General features: G+C 44.8%; 1 protein-coding gene across 1 annotated transcript in view; it reads right to left on the reverse strand.

Moving 5' to 3' along the window:
- epha6 (eph receptor A6) overlaps positions 1 to 22,641 on the reverse strand; it is a 241,498-nt gene that overhangs the window by 12,026 nt on the left and 206,831 nt on the right. Inside the window, exons 7-11 of the mRNA XM_034110395.1 lie at positions 21,857 to 22,019; positions 11,795 to 11,903; positions 3,851 to 3,918; positions 1,676 to 1,801; positions 994 to 1,179 (exon numbers count right to left, since the gene is read on the reverse strand). Coding sequence (XP_033966286.1) covers positions 994 to 1,179; positions 1,676 to 1,801; positions 3,851 to 3,918; positions 11,795 to 11,903; positions 21,857 to 22,019 — 652 coding nt within the window. The remainder of the gene's footprint in view (positions 1 to 993; positions 1,180 to 1,675; positions 1,802 to 3,850; positions 3,919 to 11,794; positions 11,904 to 21,856; positions 22,020 to 22,641) is intronic.

The raw sequence follows: 22,641 nt of genomic DNA on the forward strand, positions 1-22,641 counted from the left end.
AACATCAGCAACCAGCAGCTTGTATGTAATAATGGCTGTATTGGCATTTAAAGACCCTTATCAGCCGAATCCTTGTCAGCAGGGTCAGAGCTGAGGAGTGTCCTCTATCTACATTCAGGGGGGGGAAGGGGGGGTAAGAAAGTCTTAAGGGGACACATTTATATTCACAGCGATGTTTCAGTTTATACGAATCCTTGTAAAAACAACCATATGTTGCGCTGGGTGAACCCTGTAAAACAAATCTCATTAACAAGTCCACCCACACACACACACACACACACACACACACACACACACACACACACACACACACACACACACACACACACACACACACACACACACACACACACACACACACACACACACACACACACACACACACACACACACACACACACACACACACACACACACACACACACACACACACACACACGGCTAAACACATCTATGTGTATACAAAGGAAAACTTCGTCAGCTCACTAATCAAATACATTCGAAGAAAGACACATCAGGACTTCTTGTACCACACCAGAAAATGCAACCCTATTTCTCTGTCATTTTCCATTCAAAACAAACACAGACATGAATTTACCCATCAGACTGAGGTCTCTGCAGTATCTCTAATAGAAAGACGTTTGTCTTTTCTTTATCTATCAGAGTAACTGAGTGAATGTCCATAGGAATATGCACCACATAATAGAGGATTGTTCAAAAGAAGAAGTAGAGCGGCTTCAGGCAGTCATCAACAGTTTTGTTGCTGCAGCATCAAAGAAATGCATGCTTCAATTCGGCTGTGAAAATGTTCACGTTTCTTTTTTTTTTATAGCCACTTCAAAACATCTATAAATATGTTTTTCCAATATAAGCAAAATAAACTTGTTTGGTTTCATCAGTGGTAGATAAATTAGTGGTGAGGGTCTATTGCTAAAAATCATGTAATCGTATGCACAATCTTAGTTAAAGTGCATGTTCCTCAACACTACTTACTTTTGGTGACCACACCCTCCAGCCTGATGATGTTGGGGTGGTCAAACTGGCCCATGATTGACGCCTCACGCAGGAAGTCCCGCCTCTGACGTTCCACATAGCCGCCCTTCAGGGTCTTTATCGCCACGGCGATCTCCTTTTTCCCCGGGGTTCTGAGGCGCCCGCTGCACACCTCGCCAAACTCACCTAACACACACACAGAAAAAGAACCACAGTGAGGAGTCTATCACACACACCATCAGCAGGCAGTTAGTCCTCCACCGGGGGGCACTGTTGCAGTTCTCATCTAAACTCCAGCATTATTGCCTCTTCTCTGATTAGTTCAACTCCATGAAATTGTCCCCTTCACTTTCTAAAAAAAGCCTTAAATCTATTCTTATATGTTCTTTTGTTCTCTAAACCTTTTTATGCTTTAATATTCCTACAGTCTGCGCAGAGGAAATGACAGAGACACTGGGAAATGGAAAAGCCTCCTCTTTAGTGAGTACAATGGAGAGGAGGGGGTTCACGGCAATTATATGTGCGGAATGAAAATAGATCCTCTCCTATGGCACATTTAAAGCTATTGTTATTCTTACCAACACAAACTGATCCACTTTCGCCCACATGGCGGAAGGTAGAGAGTATAGAGATACAAGTGGATGAGTGTATTATGGTGTGTGTGCAGGCGTGTGTGTTATACCGGCTCCGATCACCCTCTCGATGCGGATCCTGGAGGGGTCAATCTCCTTGGTGAACTCGTGGACGGCCTGCGTGGGGTCCTCATACGTGTCAGGGTCCACATAGGTCTTTATTCCAGGGAACGGGACTGTGAGGACAGAGTGTAATATATAGGGACAATGCTCAAATTTGATGAAGATTTTGTAAATAAACATACATTTGAACTTCGAAATAAAGGATGTATGAAAATAGGCTGTCACTGCCTTTAACCTCTACAGTACTGCTACTGCTTCACCACCACAACCACTATGTCTCCTACTGCTGCTGCAACAAATAGCCTTCTAACCAAACAGGGGTACTGAGGGGAAAAGTGTGCAATTTGAAATGCTAGAAAAATATGATTTGATCAACTAATATATTAACATATTTTGGTTATGTGGAAAATAAACACCCAACCAGGAAATGTGGGGTTGACCTTTATAAATGTATTGTAAAAAAAAAAAAAACTTCCAGCTACAATAAGCTGCCTGCACAGCTTATTGTACGCAGACCAACAAAGTATAAATGTGTAACACCAAAGCATCATCTAGACAAAAAATATCTGCCAAGTGAGCAGCCCTGCATTAAGCGACAATACAAATGAATTCATCGATATGGTCTCTCTTTAGACAAATAGCTTATGAGCCATTTTCCCACTTGTTTTTACTATGACCTGGGAGGAAATTAAACAATTCATCCCATCTGTATGTTCAATATCTGCTCTCCGACAAAGCACAGCAGCAAAACCTTTACCTCCCTGAGACTTCCACACACAAACCGAACACCCCACTGATAGATTGTCTCCCTCTGTCTTTGGCTGAGAGGCAGCAGGGCGGCATGCTGAGCCAGTCTTTAACTGGGGCAAGGTTTGAGCCAGCGTCCACCCTGTTGAAGTGTCCTTGAGCAAGTCAGTGACTCTTTAACAGCCTGCTGCTGTTCTGCCTCTGACCTGCTAGTGGAGGGGGGGTGGGGGTGGGGGGGCTAGACAAAGGCAGCTTTTCTCCTTGAGGGAATCCATACAGAAAACAATGGGTCGTCTCTGATGCATGAATCGACACCAGCCCTTTCTCCTCCTGTAGCTTCTGCTAAACACCTCTAAACTTTCGACAAGAGGTACAGGGTTTTGAAAACACATAAAATGACATAGAAAATGTGGCAGCTTGTTAGCCAGCTAAAATATTCAGTATTTATTTCTTCTTTAACCTTTGGATATATGTATGTTGTTTTCTAAACCTTAATTAAATAGTTCTCTTAAAGTCACCTCATTCCTCTATTCCTCTACCTTACCTTCGGTTGCCCTTCATTCCCTAATCTCTCTCTCCTTTCTGTTTTTCCAATCTTCTTTTGTCCCACTCCAATCTTTGCCTCTATGCTCACTTTTAAACATCTTCCTTTTTTTCCATCCTGCAACTCTCATTTCCATTTGTGATTTTCATGACAGGAATGAAAAGTTAGGTATTAAAAAACAAAAGAAGGAAAGGTAGATGCAGAAGTAGACAGCTCAGGGATGCAGCATGTAACCATATTAATCAAAACAGAAAGAAAGAAACGCTCAAGTAGAACATCAAATGAAACTCAAGGGGAGTTGAGGAGGAGTGCTGCAGAGGGGGAGACAAGGAGATGAAGGAGCGTTTGCTCTGTTGACTAGTTTGACGTCTTCATTTAGAAAACCACCGTATAAATGCCACATTTCCTACTTATTTTTCTTGCTAGCATTTCTAACAATAGCAAGTCAATATTTTGCATTCTGTACAAGCTTTGTGATGTGGGCCGTCATTGCTGTGCACAATTTAAATATGCATAGGCACAGAAACACAGGAAATGATCCATGGAGCAGCACGACTGTAGTGCTTGCTGAATGCAAAGAGGAGCAGGTGGTTAGCCTGCTAGCTGCTAACTGTGGCTCAAATCATCCATTTTTCCTCTGCTCTTTTTGGCAAAGACACAAATAAATAAATGAAACCTGACTCACCAAATCTTAAGGAAGTCTTGCAAATGTTATTTCAGACAAATACATACTTTAAACCAATGTTTTATTTCAATACAATATCAAATGTAGACTTTGCAGATTTCCCCATTCTGTCTTTACGATATCATTTAAAGCTACTCTTAACTCTGTTATCAAAGTGAGAAAAGAAAGGTAGACTGATAGATTTACCATTTCCATTCTGATAATTGGTCCTTTTCTCCTCTGAAGTCATCTTGGCCTTAAAGTACCACTGACACCTAGAAAACACATTAACAGACAGCGTTAAAGGGGTTTCCCTTAAATGTGCAACAATATTAATATATGGGACCCCTACATGGGAAGGACCCTTGAGCAGCCTGGAATAACAAGTCTTATTTGGTTTTGTGTTAAAATGAATTATGATAAAAACTTCAAAAACGTTGTTACAGTACATGCTGTTCTGTAGAGTAATAGTTAATGACTAGTAGGGATAAAGTCATTCTTTGCTGAAAACCAGAACATGTTTACATTGAACACATTCCTAAACTATCTCATTGTACCATAACATCACAGAGGAAATTTAAAATGAGAATGAATGACACTAAACAGGAAATGAAAGAGAATGAAACCAAGCAAAGTGTTTGATGATCATCATTTGAAAAAAATATTTCCGGAAGACATTGAGTCTGGCCCTGGAAGAGATGGTTTCCAGGTTAAATAATACAAAGGAAAGTTGTGTGCAGAAGTATACACATACACACACATTTCAAATAAAATAAATTGAACAGAAAGTCTTTCACAAAGATACTTAAATGTTATATAATTAAATTCTATAAAAGAGAAAAACACTTGAATCCCTGATGCAGACGCTCCCGACCTCATGTGTGCCTCTGTGGTCTGTTTGTGTGAGAGTTATCTGGGCACTGAGACTCCGGGAGACAGCCAACGACTGATAACAAAAGCTGCTGCCAAGAAAGTCTGAAAAGCTGAGAGATTAGATGACAGCATCTGCAAAAGACCAAGAGGAAGAATTTATCCAAATAGATGCTTGGATGCTGCTCTGAAATAAAAAGTAGAGAAAACACAAAGTACCCTGTCAGAATCACACAGAACCAAAAGCAGAGTTCAATGCAAAGCACGGTGTGCAGACAAGACACAGAATAATCAAGTAAAAGCCAATTAAGCACAGTGTTATATTTGAGAAAAAAATAAAATGACCACTTAACATTTGTCATGAGTTTTTTTGTACATACAGATGTATAGTGCGGGTGGACTCTGCTAAGGTCATGTTTTTGTTGGCTCTTTTAGGGTGCCATACCTTGATGGAATGTAGATGGAGATAACCTGCCCCAACACTGTCATTTACTTTAATAAACCCTTATTTGAGTTTTACCTGCCTTCCCTGATTATATTGGAACTTTACAAACGGTTTGGGAATTTATTTAATGGAACAGTAGTTTGAACTAAGATACTTTTTAGACTAAGTGGTCTAGGAACTTGCATTGGTGCCACCTTACACCAACTGAGTGTTGCACACATACTGTTATACATTTAGTGAAGTTTAGGCAATCTAAACTACTTGGATTAAGTAGGAAAATATTGTCATGTTGACACATATAAATGTCATGGTTTAAAAGATTAGATAAGATAAGATGGACCTTTATCAATCTCCGTGGGGAAATTCGGGAAAATAAAATAATGTTGTCAGCAACCACAGCCTCCCATGCCACACACGTTGTGTATGCAACCACCTATAGACTACTTATTTTGCAACTTTAACATATATTTAATATGACATACTACTGGTGCCTTGACAGTAATATCTTTTAAGAATATCTTTAACACAGGTCACTGTAAATGATTGAACCAACAATACAATAACTTTGCTGCTAAGGACACACTCAAATACTGTGAAAAGGGACTATAAATGAACCCTATTGTAATTTATAATGCAGATTAATCTCAAAGGCAATCCCATGTTTGGACCCTCAGAGGTAATTCCATGAAATACCGACAGAAGTCACTTTCTTCTCTTTGTGTTTCCATCACAATACAACTTCAACAACATGTATGATTTAAAAATGTATATAGTACACATCTGTAAGGTTATATAAAGCCTGCCTTTTGTCATTCAAATATCGTTGACCGCTACCTGAAAGAACAGTGATGGCTTCATTCACACACGCCAAGACTTAGAAAGGACCTGCAGTGCTGATGAAGTATCTGGAGCTTGGTGTGTGGGAGGGAGAGGCTGGGGAAGAGCGCTGAGATGGAAAATAATGATATGAAGTAAGGTGCTCTCACAGGCACAATCACTGATGAATTTTATAAGCTATTTTGCAGTAGAGGGCTTAATTAATGACCGTGAGCGAGAGAGACCTTCACTCCCACTTCTCACTCGTGGACCCCCAATACATTTTTATTATATTTCAGCTTTAATAGACATACTATAGAATTATTCTGCCAGTTTCTTAGAGTTACACCACACTTAAAACATCTTTTAAATGAGAACACCCAAGGTTTTGACTTGTTTTTCTTATGATAATAATGCGTTTGGCATGAGCTACGGATAAAAGCAGAATATTTTTGGAAGGCTGTAATTTTTCCCCCTGCTCTGGAAAACAACAAACATCAAACAAACAAAAAGAACATAATTCATTAATCAAAAAAAAAAAAAGTTCAAATAATGAAATTAAAAATGTAATAACTATATATTTAAATGAATTCAAACTCTCATAAAAGCATTTCCATTTATATTATCTCTCGGGAGCTATAGAGCTAAACAATAAAAAACATTCACTAACAGTTGGGCAGAAACACAAATGATATATCTGCTGACTCAGTAACTGTTAACCAAAGACAATCCAACAAACAATGGTAGCGAGTATTGTCTCGAAAAACTGCCAAATTATGCAGTGCAAATAAATAAAAAAATGAAAATGTCCACAAATACGAGTAGAGAAAGTGTGTGTGTGTGTTTCCATGAGATCACATGTGAGCCTCCTTCTCTTTGAAGACTTAACATAATCCGGGTTGCCACATTAGAGCGGGAGTCAGGGGGCTACGAGCCGCAGGTTGCCAGATTGGGCTCCGGCTAAGTGAAGTCTGTGGGATTGTGGACACTGATAGACAGAGCAGATAACATGGCGGGTAACACTGGCAGAGGGGAAAAGAAGGGGATTTGGAAAGCTACTGTTGACCTCTGCTGATGGGGTCAAGCTGTTCATTAAAGAAATGGTGGCATGCGCCTTTATCAGTCTTTTCCAGTCCTATCCTCTGATCCCCTTTATCCGCCTATCCTTCTGTCTCTCTAGCTTTCATGTTGAATAGAGGCCGCACATGCAGACACAGACACACACAAAGACAGTTATCACACACAAAGACCTTGCCTTCTGCCACTGCTCTCTGGGCTGTTGAGCATTGTTACGGTACATATTCACAAGCACTTTACCCACCCACACATACACTCCAGTAAAACAACCTAGCCAAGAGCCCTAATCAAAGCATCAGTGTAATTCAAACCACTCCTCCAGCTCCAACATCCCTCACCTCACCATGGTGCATCTATCTGCAGCTACAGAGGACACGGGCACAAAGGATGAAAGAATACATGAAGAAAACTCAAAAGAGTTGCAGAGACTGACAAGCAACTCAAGGATAAAGAGCACACCGTAATCATCTCCGTTACAGTCGTGACAGCTTGGCTCCAGAAGTATTCACTTTTCAAATGTAGCATGAGCAGATGCAAACACAGGCGTAAGCTTTTAGAGCAACCAGGTGTTAAAACTCCCCGTACAGCACGTCCTCTTACATCACCACTCTCGCTCAACAACCTAACATCTATAAGAGCTGCGCGACTGAAAGCTCTCATCCTTCACAGGCAGCTCAAGTACATTTGGAGGTTTTTTTTTTAAATCGAAAGAGAGTAAAAGTCCAGAAGGATTGCAGTGATGACAGATTCTGATGAAGTCAAAAAACACTCCCAACTGCTTCTTCGACTGCTTTTAGCAGGATTCAGGTAAAAAGGCCCTTCTTGTGCCTGAAAACAAAAAGCCTAAAGGGCTTGCTTTAGCTATTGCACCTGGTGGGTGAGTTTCTAAAATAAACAGCAGCACACTCCCACACATTAGTATCACATCATAAAAATAAGACAAACACTCTGTTTATTTTTAAAGTGATGGACCCTAAATTCCTTTTCACTTTAACATCATGCCAACTTTAAAGGACTTGCCTGTGAGGTAGTGCACCTAGTGTGATAAAATCTCTCATCTCATATCTGTGAAGTTTAGTGGAAAATCTCGAGAGGGGTCTGCCTGCAGACCTCCACTCTCAGGACAGTTCCGGTGCAGACCTCCAAATCTCAGGACACCTCCACTCTCAGGACAGGAAGTGCACGCTAAATATTCCAAAATAAAATCACCATTATCAGTACAGTGCCACTTTCCAAACAGGAAATGCACACAAATACAAAATAAAATCGTACTGACACTTATTATCTATATATATAGATATATATTTATTTATTTATATATATATATATATAAATACGACATCTTGTATTTTAGTTACACCCGCTAGACAACAGTGGAAGGTTCGAGAAACAACCGTGTTTGCCGGGTGCACCGCGGCGGAGGTGGGGAGGTTCCAGCTGGGAACCTCCACCCCGCTGCGGGACCCGTGGGACCCCTGGACGGTGCGTCTTGGTCACGCTTCATATCGGACGGCCCGGGAAGGAAAAGACACGTAGAGTGGGGGAAGTCCCCCACCCCAACGCAGCACACCCTCCCGGCCATCAGAGTCGAACCCGCAGGTCGGAGGAACCGACCGCCAGAGCACCGGCACTAGGCCGGGCCGGTGTGGAGGCCCTCCGACAGTGGGTCGCGTTTGCCATTCGATCAGTGAGAGGAGAGGAGAAAAATGCAACAAAAATGGTCAAAATCCGTTAATATATGGATGGGGGGCTGGACACAGGCCGTGGGGGGACACCCGAGACCGGGCAAAGTCCCCGGTAGAAACCGGGTGAAAGAGCCAACAAATAAAAAAAAATCAAACCGGGGAAAAGTGAAAAAAGTGTCCGAAAATAGGCACTCGTGAGGCGGGCAGAGTCCCCTGTCAACTCCCGTTACATTCCTCCATGGTGTCATTTGAGCGACAAACTTTTACGAGAACCAGGCTGGGGGGGTCAAAAGGGCTTGACCAAGGCCGACCCAAAGTGCACGGTGGGCGGACTCATCACCTCCGTGATGAGTCTCCATTGTGATTTGAAAACTTCCATCAAACGAGTCCTTCGGTGGGTGGGGAAAAAACGGTCAGTATCGTCACTTCCTGTACTGACAGTGGAGGTGTCCTGAGAGTGGAGGTCTGCACCGGAACTGTCCTGAGAGTGGAGGTCTGCAGGCAGGCTCCCATGAAAATCTCTGGCAACCAGCACGGATCAATGCTGCAACCAATATGCAAGGGTTTAGAGCTGCACTTCCTCTAATGGGCGCCAGATCGTGGCTCCAGAGAGACTCAGGGGCTAAATGCATGAACATGCGTCCACTGTGTTCAATAGATTTGCACCTTTCGCACTCAGCACCTGGGATTGCATCAGTCTTTTTCTGGGATGAGAGCTCAGTAGGATTTCAAGAGCACACTTGTATGAAATCTCTCAGGTCATACATTAGTGCATACAGTGACTGTAGAATAAGAAAGAGACATGCTGGAATGGGAAGAACCATCAAGACCTAGTCCCACCTCGAAGCAGTTTGAACTCTGGCACGGTTGAACGAAAGTGATGTAACACTGCTAATGAGTGAGGGTAGCTTGCCTCATCGTTGGACCTTCCTAACAGCATTGTCAGGATGTTCTATTACTGGTCAACTCTCCAATTGAATCACAGTTCATCCAAGTTCAACTCTAAGTAAAACATTTCATAGATTTGACTTCACCCCCTCAAATCAAATTCTTTAGAATACATAGATGTTGCTGTATTGCTGTTTTAGAAGTTTAGTGTGAGTGGGCTTTTTAGGGAAACAACAGCGAATGAATACCAAATGTTCCAGTGTTCATGATCACTTTAGGCAGATGATGTCACCGTCCTAAATGGTTTGTTAGATAACATTACCATCTTTCAACGCCCAATGTGTTAACAACTTCAGCTCCATGGAAGATTTAGCAGCCCGATATAAAGGCTCCTATTCATGGGTTGTCCCAAATTGGATTTTCAGAAGCTGTGAAAGCACATGTGACAGGATGTGTGAAAAACATGCAACGTTTACATGTTGTCATTTCAATAGAGAGATGAGTGTAGATTTGTTCTCTGGAGTATCTAATTAATGGTAGATGCATCCATATCACAATAGAACAATCAGTTTAATCACTCTTGCTGACATTTATGTAGAATAAAGGTTAACTTAGGTCCTTTCCCCCCCTAACTGTCCTTTGAATTACACTCATTATTTACAAATGCCCTCAGAGGTTGAAATTCTATATGCAAATCATATGAACCCTGGTAATTTCAGAAGAATATGCAATCAACCATAATGATCTGCTCTTGTTTTTGTGCACTCCTCTCTCAAATGCTTTAAGGTCTAAAGGTCTGGGCTTACTGAGGCTTTGCATAAGAACAAATGTGTAAATGTCTCTCTCATCGTCTCTGTTACCAAGTCAGATGCTTACGTGACAAATGCTTCAAAAAGTATATCTTTCTAGGGTTCAGTCTATCTCAATAATGAGGACCAGTTACAAAAGCCAAATACAATAATATCTTTAAAGAAGCTATAATCCATATTTTTTTAAATAATAAAAGCTTCTTTAATATTCGCACTGGAGGAAATATTGAGGTTCTTAACTGCGAGGCAAGGGGATAAGAAAGCTTGTAAAGTACTCTAGGTAAAGAAAGGAACACCAAAAAGTCAACCTATTAAGCAGACATTTTGAAACGGCTATCCAGTAAAACCCCAGGCATAATGATAGCTCATTGGCAAGTTGTATTAACAAGAAAGTGAAATGTGCTTCCTTTGAAACTTTGGGATTGTCCCTTTTATAGTTTTCAGTTGGTGGTAGATTTAGATGAATTGCAATGACATAATTGCCCAATTTCAAAGGCCTTAAGCCCTAAAACATGAGGGACTGGGAGAGGCTGCAAGGACCTTTAATGGTATCAATATGGCAGTGTATTATAATCAGAATCAGAAACAGGTTTATTGCCAGGTAGGTTCGCACATACTAGGAATTTGACTTGATGAATTTGACTTGATGCCATGGTGCATACATACAATATAAAAAATAAGAAATCTAATATAAAACAAAACAACTTTTACACCATAATAAGATATAGTTAAATAGCAATACAAATACAAATAAAGCAGTAATTTACATGGAAATCGAATGCTATGAATGAATTTTAGAATATAAACTATGAAATGTGAAATAAGAATATGTGCACTAAGGAGTATGAACATTGTGGGCATTAATGTAATGCATATAGTCTATGATGTGGCAGATAATTCATGCAGAAAATAATAATGCAGCATATGCCTACATTTCTCTGATAACTTGATCATCATTTTAAATCCTCCATGTTTTTTTCTGGGAAAATGTAGTCATGAGTCTCCTACTCTGTTTACCTTTTGGCTCTCAAGCTCCTCTGGATTTCCTCTGGTAACTTTGTGTTTAATGTCACAATTGTCGGTAATTCCCTCAGGCAATGGCTGCAGAAATGCGGACTTACCGTAAGTGTGCATACTGTAGGGTTTAAAATGTCTGTTTTAGAGCCTTCAAGCATTAGACGATTCGACAATGGTATAGGCTTAAACCCTCTGGACTTTAGGGAACGCACCTCCAAACGGCATCCGGTCAGTGTGGACGTTGGGATTGGGCAGTTGACAGCATTACAAAAAATAAGAGCTCTTTACAGAAAAACAGGTGAGTTACATTGGATGATTATGGGGAATGGAACAATCCTAAACGTTGAGAATACTCAGCAACAGGATTTAGACCATTACATTACAATAAAACTTCACTGACAAGAATATTTGTATCAATATAACAGAGAAAGGAACTTAATATGCATGGAAGTACATCAGTTTGAAATTAAGCCACACATTAAAGGAGCAACACAATGAATGAGACTCTCTTTGCATACATAGTGAATAGTGAATTGCTCTTTACCTTCCAGTGATCAGGAAAAAGAGGGTGAGGATGACGAGGAGGGTGAAGCCGCCGACTGCTGCTGTGACGATGACCAACACCTGGCCTTGGTCCGAAGCAATGTCTGATGCTGAAAAGAGACAATAATAGAGGTTAGTTACGAGGAAAGAAATGAGAGGAAAGGTTGAGCATAAAGGGAGGTGAATAGGAAGGCAACGAAGAAGAAGAACCGGAAGATGTGGGACAAGAGAGAATGGAAAGACGATGTGGAACGGGAAGTTTAAGAAGTTCAGTGTAAAGAGCGAGGTGCAGATGATAAAAGCAGTGGGGAGAGAAAAGAAGTAAATTAGACGTGAGGCAGGGTAAAGTGAGAAAAAAGCGCACATTTTTCATTCACCATCATCTTCAATAATCTACTCCATCAGTGAGCGTGTACACGGGCAGATATTACGGAGAGACGTCTGATCAGCTCTTTGTAATGCAGAAAACCCGCCGTCAGCTTTGGTACTGGAATGATTCATATGCCTGCTGCTGTTTAATTAATATTATTCATTCATGAAATTGTGATTTAGTCCATGATCATTTGGTTAAATTGGTCCCATTTGATATTCATGATTTTCCCTTTTCTGTGTCTTGTCACAAGGCTAACGAATCCAAGATAATTGAAAGATGATTGCTATTACCAAACTTATTTCTATAATATTTCACGCTTAATGAATATGAATTGGAGATCAGGGTGCGTGGTCGCCAGCCCAAAGAGAGAGGCTCATGTGTGAGTTTATACAGTATGTGGGTGTCAAGAATGTGTGTGTCTGTGAGTGTGTGTGTGTGTGTGTGTGTGTGTGTTTGGCTGGATAAAAGTAATTACAGTCCACTCAGAGGGAGGGAAAGTGGCGGTGGCCAGATCACACGAGACAATCCTCCCAGGCGTCAGCTTCACACACTCTTCACATCACTAACTAAGCAGATGTGTTGGACTGAAGCGGCTGCTGTAATGAGGTGTGTGTGTGTGTGTGTGTGTGTGTGTGTGTGTGTGTGTGTGTGTGTGTGTGTGTAGATAGAGAGGAAGGTTGCAGAGGACAGGATAGAGAATGTAAGGTGAGGTCTGAGGAAAATGGGTGACAGAAGCGAGGTAAAGACAAACAAGAGAGAAAGAGAGAGGCGGAAGTGACAGTGACTGACAGGCGGACAGACAGACTGACAGGCAGGGAGAGAGCGACAGAGGCCAAATCTGCTTTCTCTTTCAGATAAAAGGCCAGGCTACACAAAGGCTGGGCCGAGCACCGTCTGATCCGCAGATAAAGCAAAGCTCCGCAGCTTTGGAAGGGAGAGGGCCACTGCCAAGCCAAATCACCTCTCAACAATACCTGCACCAACATAAAAGGGCAGCAGGACCTTTGTATTTTATGACTAGATTTGCAATAAAGCTACTGCTCGGACACACAGAAAAAATATTGATTCAAAATACTCCAAACATCAAGGCTTTATTGTCAGACTCTCTTGTGGATTGTATTCAATAGCTATTGTAACTGATATCCTGACCTTTAAAGACTTTAGGGTGAATGCAACCTATATAAAGTCACGCTGTAGGAAGGCTAAAGATTAGGGTTGCAATGTAAACACAGTTAACGGTGACCCAACAATAGTACGGATACATTTTAGAACTCAATAATGAACCCTCACCTGACATTATTACAATGCTTTACACTCGCATTTTGCATTAAAAGCACTGAACTATAAGACTTACACTGTGAAAATCATGAAATATGCGCTTCTGAAATGCCTCCGTTACCATGTATCTGAATAGCATTGCAGTCCTTGAACTATATTCCTAGAGAATCCAATTCAGAGGCACACAGGAATTGTGATAAAATAATAACAGCTTTTATTAACTGTAATACCAGGCCTGTTCATTTTATAATGTCTCTATGGTCCCAAATAAGGTTGTTCATAATAAACAGTAAGAACAAGTTGATTTCATACAAAGTGATAGTACAGGGTATATGCAGGAATCCTGAAGTCAAATGTAATACCTTTTAAGACCCTTTCCATACATTTTAAGACCTCATCACCACTTCGAGTTCTAACCGGTTACATTGGCGACACACTTTATCTCACATTTACTATATACAGTATGGATTTTAAAATAGCACAACTAAACAGCTTGTGATAGAACAAAGCACAAGAGAATGAATTCTGTGACTAACTCAATGCAAGGTTTATTAGAAAAAGAAACCATTAGAAAGTAGTATTTGATTTAGGCATTGTTCCCAAGAGATAAAACAAAAAATGATATATATGTTAACACTTTTCTCGTTCTTAATATAGACTATATTTATATCGATATGTGTTGACTTTACTTTAAAATAGCAGATCACCGACCGGATATAGTTCGGCTTAGTGAACGTTTTCTCTTCCTTGGAGGAGCAGCATCGGCCGGACTCCGCTGCTCCTTCGTGCAGAGAGTCTGCAGCGGTGTGTGTCAGCGACTTGCAGTCAGGGGAGGCACGGATTGGCTATCGGGAGAGTTGGGACTTAAACGCCGCGGCTTTATGGCTATTACTTACTTTTACATTACATTGCATTTAGCTGACGCTTTTATCCAAAGCGACTTACAATAAGTACATTCGACCAGGAAGACACAACCTTGAGGAAAACAGAATCATATAAGAACATCAGGTTTCAAAGAGCCAATCGTTTCAAGTGCTGCTCAACTGGCTATAGATAAGCCAGTCCTTTATTAGTATATAAGTGCTCTGTTAGCAGTTCTTTGTTAGTCATTCTATCGCTCGAAGTGGAGTCGAAAGAGATGAGTTTTCAGTCTGCGCCGGAAGGTGTGTAAGCTTTCTGCGGTCCTGATTTCAATGGGGAGCTCATTCCACCATTTTGGAGCCAGGATAGCAAACCCACGTGTTTTTGCTGATGGGAACTTGGGTCCCCCTCGCAGCGAGGGTGCAGCGAGTCGTTTGGTTGATGCAGAGCGTAGTGCACGTGCTGGGGTGTACGGTTTAACCATGTCCTGGATGTAGGAAGGGCCAGATCCATTCGCAGCATGGTACGCAAGTACCAGTGTCTTGAAGTGGATTCTAGCAGTTACCGGAAGCCAGTGGAGGGAGCGGAGGAGCGGCGTGGTGTGGGAACATTTTGGAAGGTTGAAGACCAGACGAGCCGCTGCATTCTGGATGAGCTGCAGAGGTCGGATGGCACATGCAGGTAGACCAGCCAGGAGGGAGTTGCAGTAGTCTAGGCGTGAGGTGACGAGAGCCTGGACCAGAACCTGCGTCGATTTCTGGGTCAGCTGTGGGCGTATCTTCCTGATGTTGAAAAGCGTGTATCTGCAGCAGCGGGTTGTAGCAGCGATGTTTGCAGTAAACGACAGGTTGTTATCTAGGATAACACCCAGATTCCTTGCAGTCTGAGTCGGGGAAACAACAGAGGGGCCGATGTTGATAGTTAGGTCAAGAGAGGGACAATCTTTTCCCGGAAGGAAAAGCACTTCAGTTTTGTCAAGGTTGAGCTTGAGATGATGAGCGGACATCCACTGAGAGATGTCAGCTAAACAAGCAGAGATGCGTGCGACGACCTGGGTCTCTGAGCGGGGAAAGGACAGAATTAATTGGGTGTCGTCAGCGTAGCAGTGGTATGAAAAACCATGCGGGCTAATGACAGATCCGAGCGAGTTTGTGTACAGGGAGAAGAGGAGAGGACCAAGAACAGAGCCCTGAGGGACCCCTGTAGTTAATTGACAAGGGTCGGACTCAGACCCTCTCCAAGTAACCCTGTACTTACTTAGCATGTGGGACCGGACAGCTGTGATCCCCCTCGACAGTGGCGATTCTAGAGTCTGTGGGCCCCAAGGTAACGAAACTTAAAATAAGAAGCAGAATTTTACGGCGCTGTGCATGGGGCCGCCTTGAGGGCGTTTCCCGACATGTCGTTGTAAAGGGTGTTCTATTTCGTCCCTACTGACCGCCAGAGGCGGTGCTTTAGCACTGGATATGTCCATCGCGCGCATGCGCAGCTCGAGTACCAATAACAACAAAGTCACCTGTGACCCACGTGACACCGGCTATATCAGCCGGTATTGTCAGAGGATCTGTTCCTTTCATCTTCTCGCTGCGCGAGGGTACCGTGGCTACGTTTTTGTAGCCTACAGCGTTCAGGTTTGAACGTTTGATCTGAGGGATTTCTCTGCAAACAGCTGGCCGTGTGCAGCTTCGCGACTGACAGTCGGAGCTACGGGTCGTTAAACGCGTCCTCCAGGAGCTGTGGCCGGCTGTGCGCTGTGCAGAGCCTCGACAGACAGGTTGGTGTCAGCCTGTTGCTGGTGATGGCTGTGTTTCCACACCCGCTCCCAGCCAAGTTGTCCTGATTACCGTCTTATTGTTTGTGGCTTAGACTTTCTGGTGACGACAGTGTTCCCGCTTCCTCTCCCATAAAGTTGCCCTTATGCTCTTTTGAAAGTTCTGCTTGTGGCGTTGTGCCCGAGCTATCATTAGCATTTGAGTCCCAGCTTTGGCTGCGTCCCTCATTCAATTTAGTATGGAAGCCCAGAGGGTCATACTTTAAACCCGTTTTTCGTTTAGATGCAGAAAGTAAGGTAAGTACTTTCTATTTCTTAGAAGCTATTATCTGGTCTTAACATTTGTGTTCTGACTTGGTCGCTTGATTGTTAGCAGCAGCTGCTTGGCTAACACCTTGCTGTTGAGCTTAACTATTAACTCAGGGCAGTGCTCCCGCTCCCTGTAGCATAGGGTTTGATTGCAGTAGCGCTAGATCGTTGTATTACTGCTCCTAGTACTAGACTCCTAGCACTAGGATGATATGCAGAGAACATCTTCACGGCGGGTGCTGTGTGCTCGGCATGTGCGGTTACTACTGTAACCAGGCACGGTTCTATGCGGGCTGTTCTCTTTCTTAGAAGCTAATTATCTGGTCTTAACATTGTGTTCTGACTTGGTTGCTTGATTGTTAGCAGCAGCCGCTTGGCTAACACCTTGCATGTACGGTTAAGCTTCATTATTTAACTCAGCCGGTGAGGGCAGTGCTCTCGCTGCCGCTCCCGGTAAACGCATGGTATGGTTGCAGTAGCGCTATATCGTTGTATTTACTGCTCCTAGTACTAGACTCCTAGCACTAGGACGATATGCAGAGAACAATCTTCACTGTGTGTTCCGTGTGCTCTGCATGTATGGCCATTAAGGAGGATTTCATGCTCCCAATATTATATTGTCTAGTGGGCAGCCGTTGGCTGACACTTTTAGGCACCGGCCACAGTTACTATTGTAACTACGGTTCCAAGCTGTGTAAGTACTGGCCATAGTTAATACTGTAACTACGGGGTTAAGCCGTAAGTACTGGCCATAGTTACTACTGTAACTACGGTTCCAAGCCGTGCACGTACTGGCCATAGGCAATACCGTAACTACGGCGCTATGCTGTGTAAGTACTGGCCATAGTTACTACTGTAACTACGGTTCTAAACCATGTAAGTACTGTCCATAGTTACTACTGTAACTACGGTTCCAAGCCGTGCAAGTACTGGCCAGAGTTACTACTGTAACTACGGCTCTATGCTGTGTAAGTACTGGCCATGGTTACGACTGTAACTACGGTTCTAAGCCGTGTAAGTACTGGCCATAGTTATTATTGTAACTACGGTTAGATGCCGTGTGAGCCCTGGCCATGGTTACTGCTGTAACTACGGCTCTGTGCTATTCTCTTCTTTAGAAGCTAGTTATCTGGTCTTAAACATGTGTGTTATTTGACTTGATCTCGCTTGATCGTTAGCAGCAGCCGCTCGGCTAACGTCTTGCGTATACTGTTAAGCTTCTTTATTTTACCCAGCTAGGTGAAGGCTGTGTTCCCGCACCCGCTCCCGGTTACGCTGCATCTGGCATTCGTCTTTAATTTAACCAGTGAAGGCAGTGTTCTCGCCCCCGCTCCTGGTAGACGCTAAACTGCCTGGTTTATTCCGTTAAGCAGGTAGCTGGTGAAGGCTGTGTTCCCGCACCCGCTCCCGGTTACGCTGCATCTGGCATTCGTCTTAATTTAACCAGTGAAGGCAGTGTTCTCGCCCCCGCTCCTGGTAGACGCTAAACTGCCTGGTTTCCGTTAAGCAGGTAGCTGGTGAAGGCTGTGTTCCCGCACCCGCTCCCGGTTACGCTGCATCTGGTACTCGCCTCTAGCTCAGCCAGTGAAGGCAGTGTTCTCGCCCCCGCTCTTGGTAAACTGCCTTATTTACTAATCCAGCTAGGTGAAGGCAGTGATCTCGCTCCCGCTCCCTCTGCCGGTAACGTGGGTGTAATTACATCCCTCTTTCTGTTCGGCGAGTAGCGGCTCTACTCTTTCTGTTAAGCAGGTAGCTGGTGAAGGCTGTGTTCCCGCACCTGCTCCCGGCTACGCTGCATCTGGCTACCTACAGAATGGTTCATTCATGTAGCGCCTGTATGGCTTCTCTTGAGCCCGAGGACGGCCACGACCGCTGCCCCTCCTGCCTCGGCCGCTTCTGGCGGTCAGTGGGGACGAAATTCGAGCATCTGAGGGAGGTTCTCACGGTAAACGCCTGCATGAGCTGTAGCTGCATGCCTCGGGTGCTCAGAGTGTCTCGAATCACTGAGGTGGAACGTCTGGCAGCAGCCAACAGACACCTCTCCTTGTCACGTCCTCCTCCAGTTCAATTCGGCCGTTCCCGGCGACTTGAGGGAGCGATGGCTATGTGTGCTTCCCCCAATAGAAGGACTAGAAACAGGCTGTCCTCTAAAGTGGATCGGCTAGCTGCCGATAGGGGCATGATGAAGTCGCCTCTTGGCCCTTCAGCCTGGGCCCGGTGTAGGGGCTGCTAGCGGGCCGCCTGTCCCCCCCCCCCCTCCTTCGGTTGGCGCCCCTCCTTCGGTTGGCGCCCCTCCTTCGGCTGACGCACCTCCTTCGGTTGACGGAAAGTCCTCCGTAGCGTACCAGTCGAGCCAGGGGAGCTGTTTAGATCAGCTGCCCTGGAGGCACTGGAGCGTGCCGCCCAAGCTAGGCAGACCAGGCAGCAGCACTCGGGTCCTCGCAGACCTGTGCCCACTCCCAGCAGGCCCAGGGGCCGCTCTAGCAGCCGCACTCAGCCGCCGGATTACAGGGGTGGTCTGCAGAGGTCTTAGCGGCCCACTCAACCGCCTCCCAATGACTTTCGTGCCCCATGTCGCCCGCCTTCCAGGCGACCTCGTGCCCCAGAGACTTACCGGAACCCTCCAAGAGGCTCCAGGGTCCGGGGGGGCTGGGCTCTGAAATCCCGGGGGTGGTCGGCGGCTGCTTTCCCAGCAGCAGCTCAGTTTCTGGGCAGTCTGTACTTCCGTCCCTTGGGTGGTTTTCACCTTAACTCAGGGGTACGGACCGCAGCTCCGGCCCCTAGCCTTCGGCTGGGTCTAATTGACAGTTGTCAGCGATCCGGCAGGGGCCCTACCTCTGGGCCAAGAGTTGTCCGTCCTTTTGTCCAAGGACGCAATCAACCCAGTAAGACCCTCTGCTTAGCCAGGGGGTTCTACTCAGCATACTTTCTCGTGAGCAAGAAAGTCGGCGGATTTTGCCCGATCTTGGACCTCAGAGGAATCAACAGATTCCTGAAGGTGCTGCCATTATGACATATGCTGACTACTGCATACGCACAGGTGGAGTGGTTCTCAACCGAGGGATGCCTACTTCCACGTGGGCCGGGCAAGAGGGTGCCTTATATTCAGTTCCTCCGGCCCTTGGGCAGACTGGCAGCTGCCTCGGCCGCTGGGCCCTTAGGCCCGCTGTCGTTGCGCCCCATGCAGATGTGGCTGAACAGCCTTCACTTGGACGCCAAGTGGCACAGGCACAGTGAAGTCAGGGTGTCGCAACATTGCTCCACTCTCCGTCACGCTGGAGGGGCAGGACCTATCTCCTGGTAGGCGTGCCCATGGGCGCCAGGAGACCATCACCATAGGTGCATGTCTCTCAGGGTGGGGTGCAGTGCGGCAGGGCAGGACCGTTCAGGGTCAGCGGTCTGCCCAGCAGAGTGCGCGCCGGGTCAACGTGCTAGAGCTTCGGGCCGTGCAGCTTGCACTCATGCACTTTCTACCCCAACTGGGGGGCAAGAATGTGCGTGTTCCTTGGGGACAGCATGTACATTGTTGCTTAGACAACAGTCCCTTCTAGATAGTGGACGTTCTCACTCCACTCTGAATTTATGTGGCTGCGATTCTGCCCGACATGTTCGGGTCGACGGCGCCACAGGTCGGTGTCCCTCTTTATGAGAGGGGCTTTACGGCAGCGTCCCCCTTGCACCCCGAGGGCTCCGGCTTGGGACCTGCCCTTGCTGCCGGATGCCCTATCATCTCCTCCCTTCGAGCCCCTGGCCCAGGTGGGGCTTAGGTGGCTGCCCACGAAGGCAGCATTTCTGCTTGCCATAGCCTCAGGGAAGCGAGTCGGGGAGTTGCATGTCCTCTCCATAAACAATACATGCCCGAGGTGAGACTCTCAGGCGTTGCCCTTTGGGCAAATGTGGCATTCCCGCCCGGGGTCCTTCCACAAACTCACTTCAATCAGCCTGCCCAGCTGGCACGCTTTGACATTCAGGAGTACGGCACATCGAAGTTGCTGTGCCCTGGGGGTGCCCAAAGGGCGTATATCAAGGCTACTGCCTGTATACGGCAGGAGGAGCAACTCTTGAGTTTGCCCTGGCGGCACTAAAGGAGGTTAGGCCCTCTAACCAGTGGCTGCCCCACTGGGTTGTCGATACCATCTCACAGGCTTACGGGGCCAGTGGCCGCCCCTTGCCATCAGGCTGAGATGCCACTCTACAAGGAGCATCTCAACATATTGGGCTGCCCTGAGAGGGGTGCCCCTGGAGACCATCTGCGCCGCGGCGTCGTGGGCGTCTTCTGGCACATTCTCCAGTTGTCATCAGGTCAATGTCGCCACTCCCCATTCTTTGGGCGTGGTCCTTTTGCCGAGCTCCGCTGCTTCCAGTGGTGAGCAAGGGCTTGGATTCTTCATGACATTGTTGGTATAAGTCATCCAGTGCTAAAGCACCGCCTCTGGCGGTCAGTAGGGACGAAATAGAACGATAGTTACGGCTGTAACTACGGTTCTATGAGTCCCGGATGACCGCCAGAGTTCCCTGTCACTCAGAATTCTTGTGTGCTCGCGAGAAGATTCGGGGAACAGATCCTCTGACAATACCGGCTGATATAGCCGGTGTCACGTGGGTCACAGGTGACTTTGTTGTTATTGGTACTCGAGCTGCGCATGCGCGCGATGGACATATCCAGTGCTAAAGCACCGCCTCTGGCGGTCATCCGGGACTCATAGTACCGTAGTTACAGCCGTAACTATCGTTTCATATTTTCGTTGAGGTGGACCTTCTTAATACCTTGGAAAATGCCGTTTAATACTTTTTAATAGCCTTAATTTTCGCTAAATTGATTTACCAACTTTTAATACTTGTTAAGACCCCGCGGACACCCTGTAGTAAGCTGTGAAATAAGAAACATACGATAGATATCAGCAAAAATGTGCATGATGTTTTAAGAATTTTAAAAGTGGAGAAACAGACCTGAATTTTAACAAAGTTGGACCATTGCAGTGCTATGCTATAATTTGTGATTTTGTCATATACTATGATTTATTTCCTTATTGGGTACTTTTCCAAAGTTTATGAAAAAGTTGCTTGTCTGGATGCTAGACAGGATGCTGCTGTTGGTGGGCTCATATCCAGCCTTATTATTTGCTGTTGTGCTCTTGGTGAAGGCTGCCCTGAGCACTGCTCCAGGCTACAGTAGGCCTACATGAACTTCATCTGACCCTTACCTGCTGCTTGCAGCCTGCTGATGCTGTTCCTCTGCTTAAATTGTTATTTTCACACAAAAGTTTAAACTGATCCTAAGCCTAAAACGTACATACAAATAATGCTAACCTAAATCCAAAAGTTCTTTCTAGTCGTTTGAAGGATGAGGCGCCAATACATGCTTTAAACGATTTTCTTTTTCTGTCACATCAGTCAGCTATGAAAAAGGTGCCAATACACATGTTCAAAGAAGGACAAGACAGATGTTTCAGATGGTTTCAGGTACTTACAGTCTCCTGTAGTTTTGTATTCATATTTAGGGGTGTAGGAGCTGTATCCAGCGGGCGTGCGGGTGCGAACACTGAAGACGTACCATGTGGCTGGTTTTAAACCTGAGATGATCACACTGGGAGCCTTGGTGCGTGTTGAGGAATAGCTCAACTGCTCATGTTCCTGTTTGGGAGAGAGGGAAAAGGATTCCAAGCAATTGAGGACAGGTTTCGATAAAACATGATCTAGTGCCTGAAGGACAGCTTTACCTCGATTAACACTAATACTTGCTGTTTGTGCAACCAGTGACAAGGCTTGCCCTCAGGTTTTAGAAAAATTCACACATCATTTTATTAAACTACCATCATCGAGAGTTGTACTGCTTTATCATTTAAAAGTAATGCTTGGCACACAATTATACATAATGAACACACATTAATTGTCTATTCAGCTTTAAAAAGGGTTATTATTTTTCCTTGGAAGCATACTTAGAGTGCATTATAATCCTATAATTGGTACTACAGAATGTATTTGTTCCATGGGACCATTAAATGGCAGCAAAACAAAACAAAGTGTTTTCTCTTAGGAGGGATGGTTAGGGCCATTCTCTTGACTGATAAGATGATAGAAGCTGATGTGGTTGGCTTTTGAGGAAACTCAGCCCAAATACAGCTGCTCATAGTGCGGTCCGAGCTATTCTAGTTGAATATCCAAGTGCTGCAGTAGGATTGTGCTTGCAAATCAAAATGGCAAAGGGCTGGGAATGTCAAACATGGGTACTAAAAAATAATAAACTATACCTAAA

Source organism: Pseudochaenichthys georgianus, chromosome 21 (assembly GCF_902827115.2).
Source record: "Pseudochaenichthys georgianus chromosome 21, fPseGeo1.2, whole genome shotgun sequence".
Lineage (NCBI taxonomy): Eukaryota > Metazoa > Chordata > Actinopteri > Perciformes > Channichthyidae > Pseudochaenichthys > Pseudochaenichthys georgianus.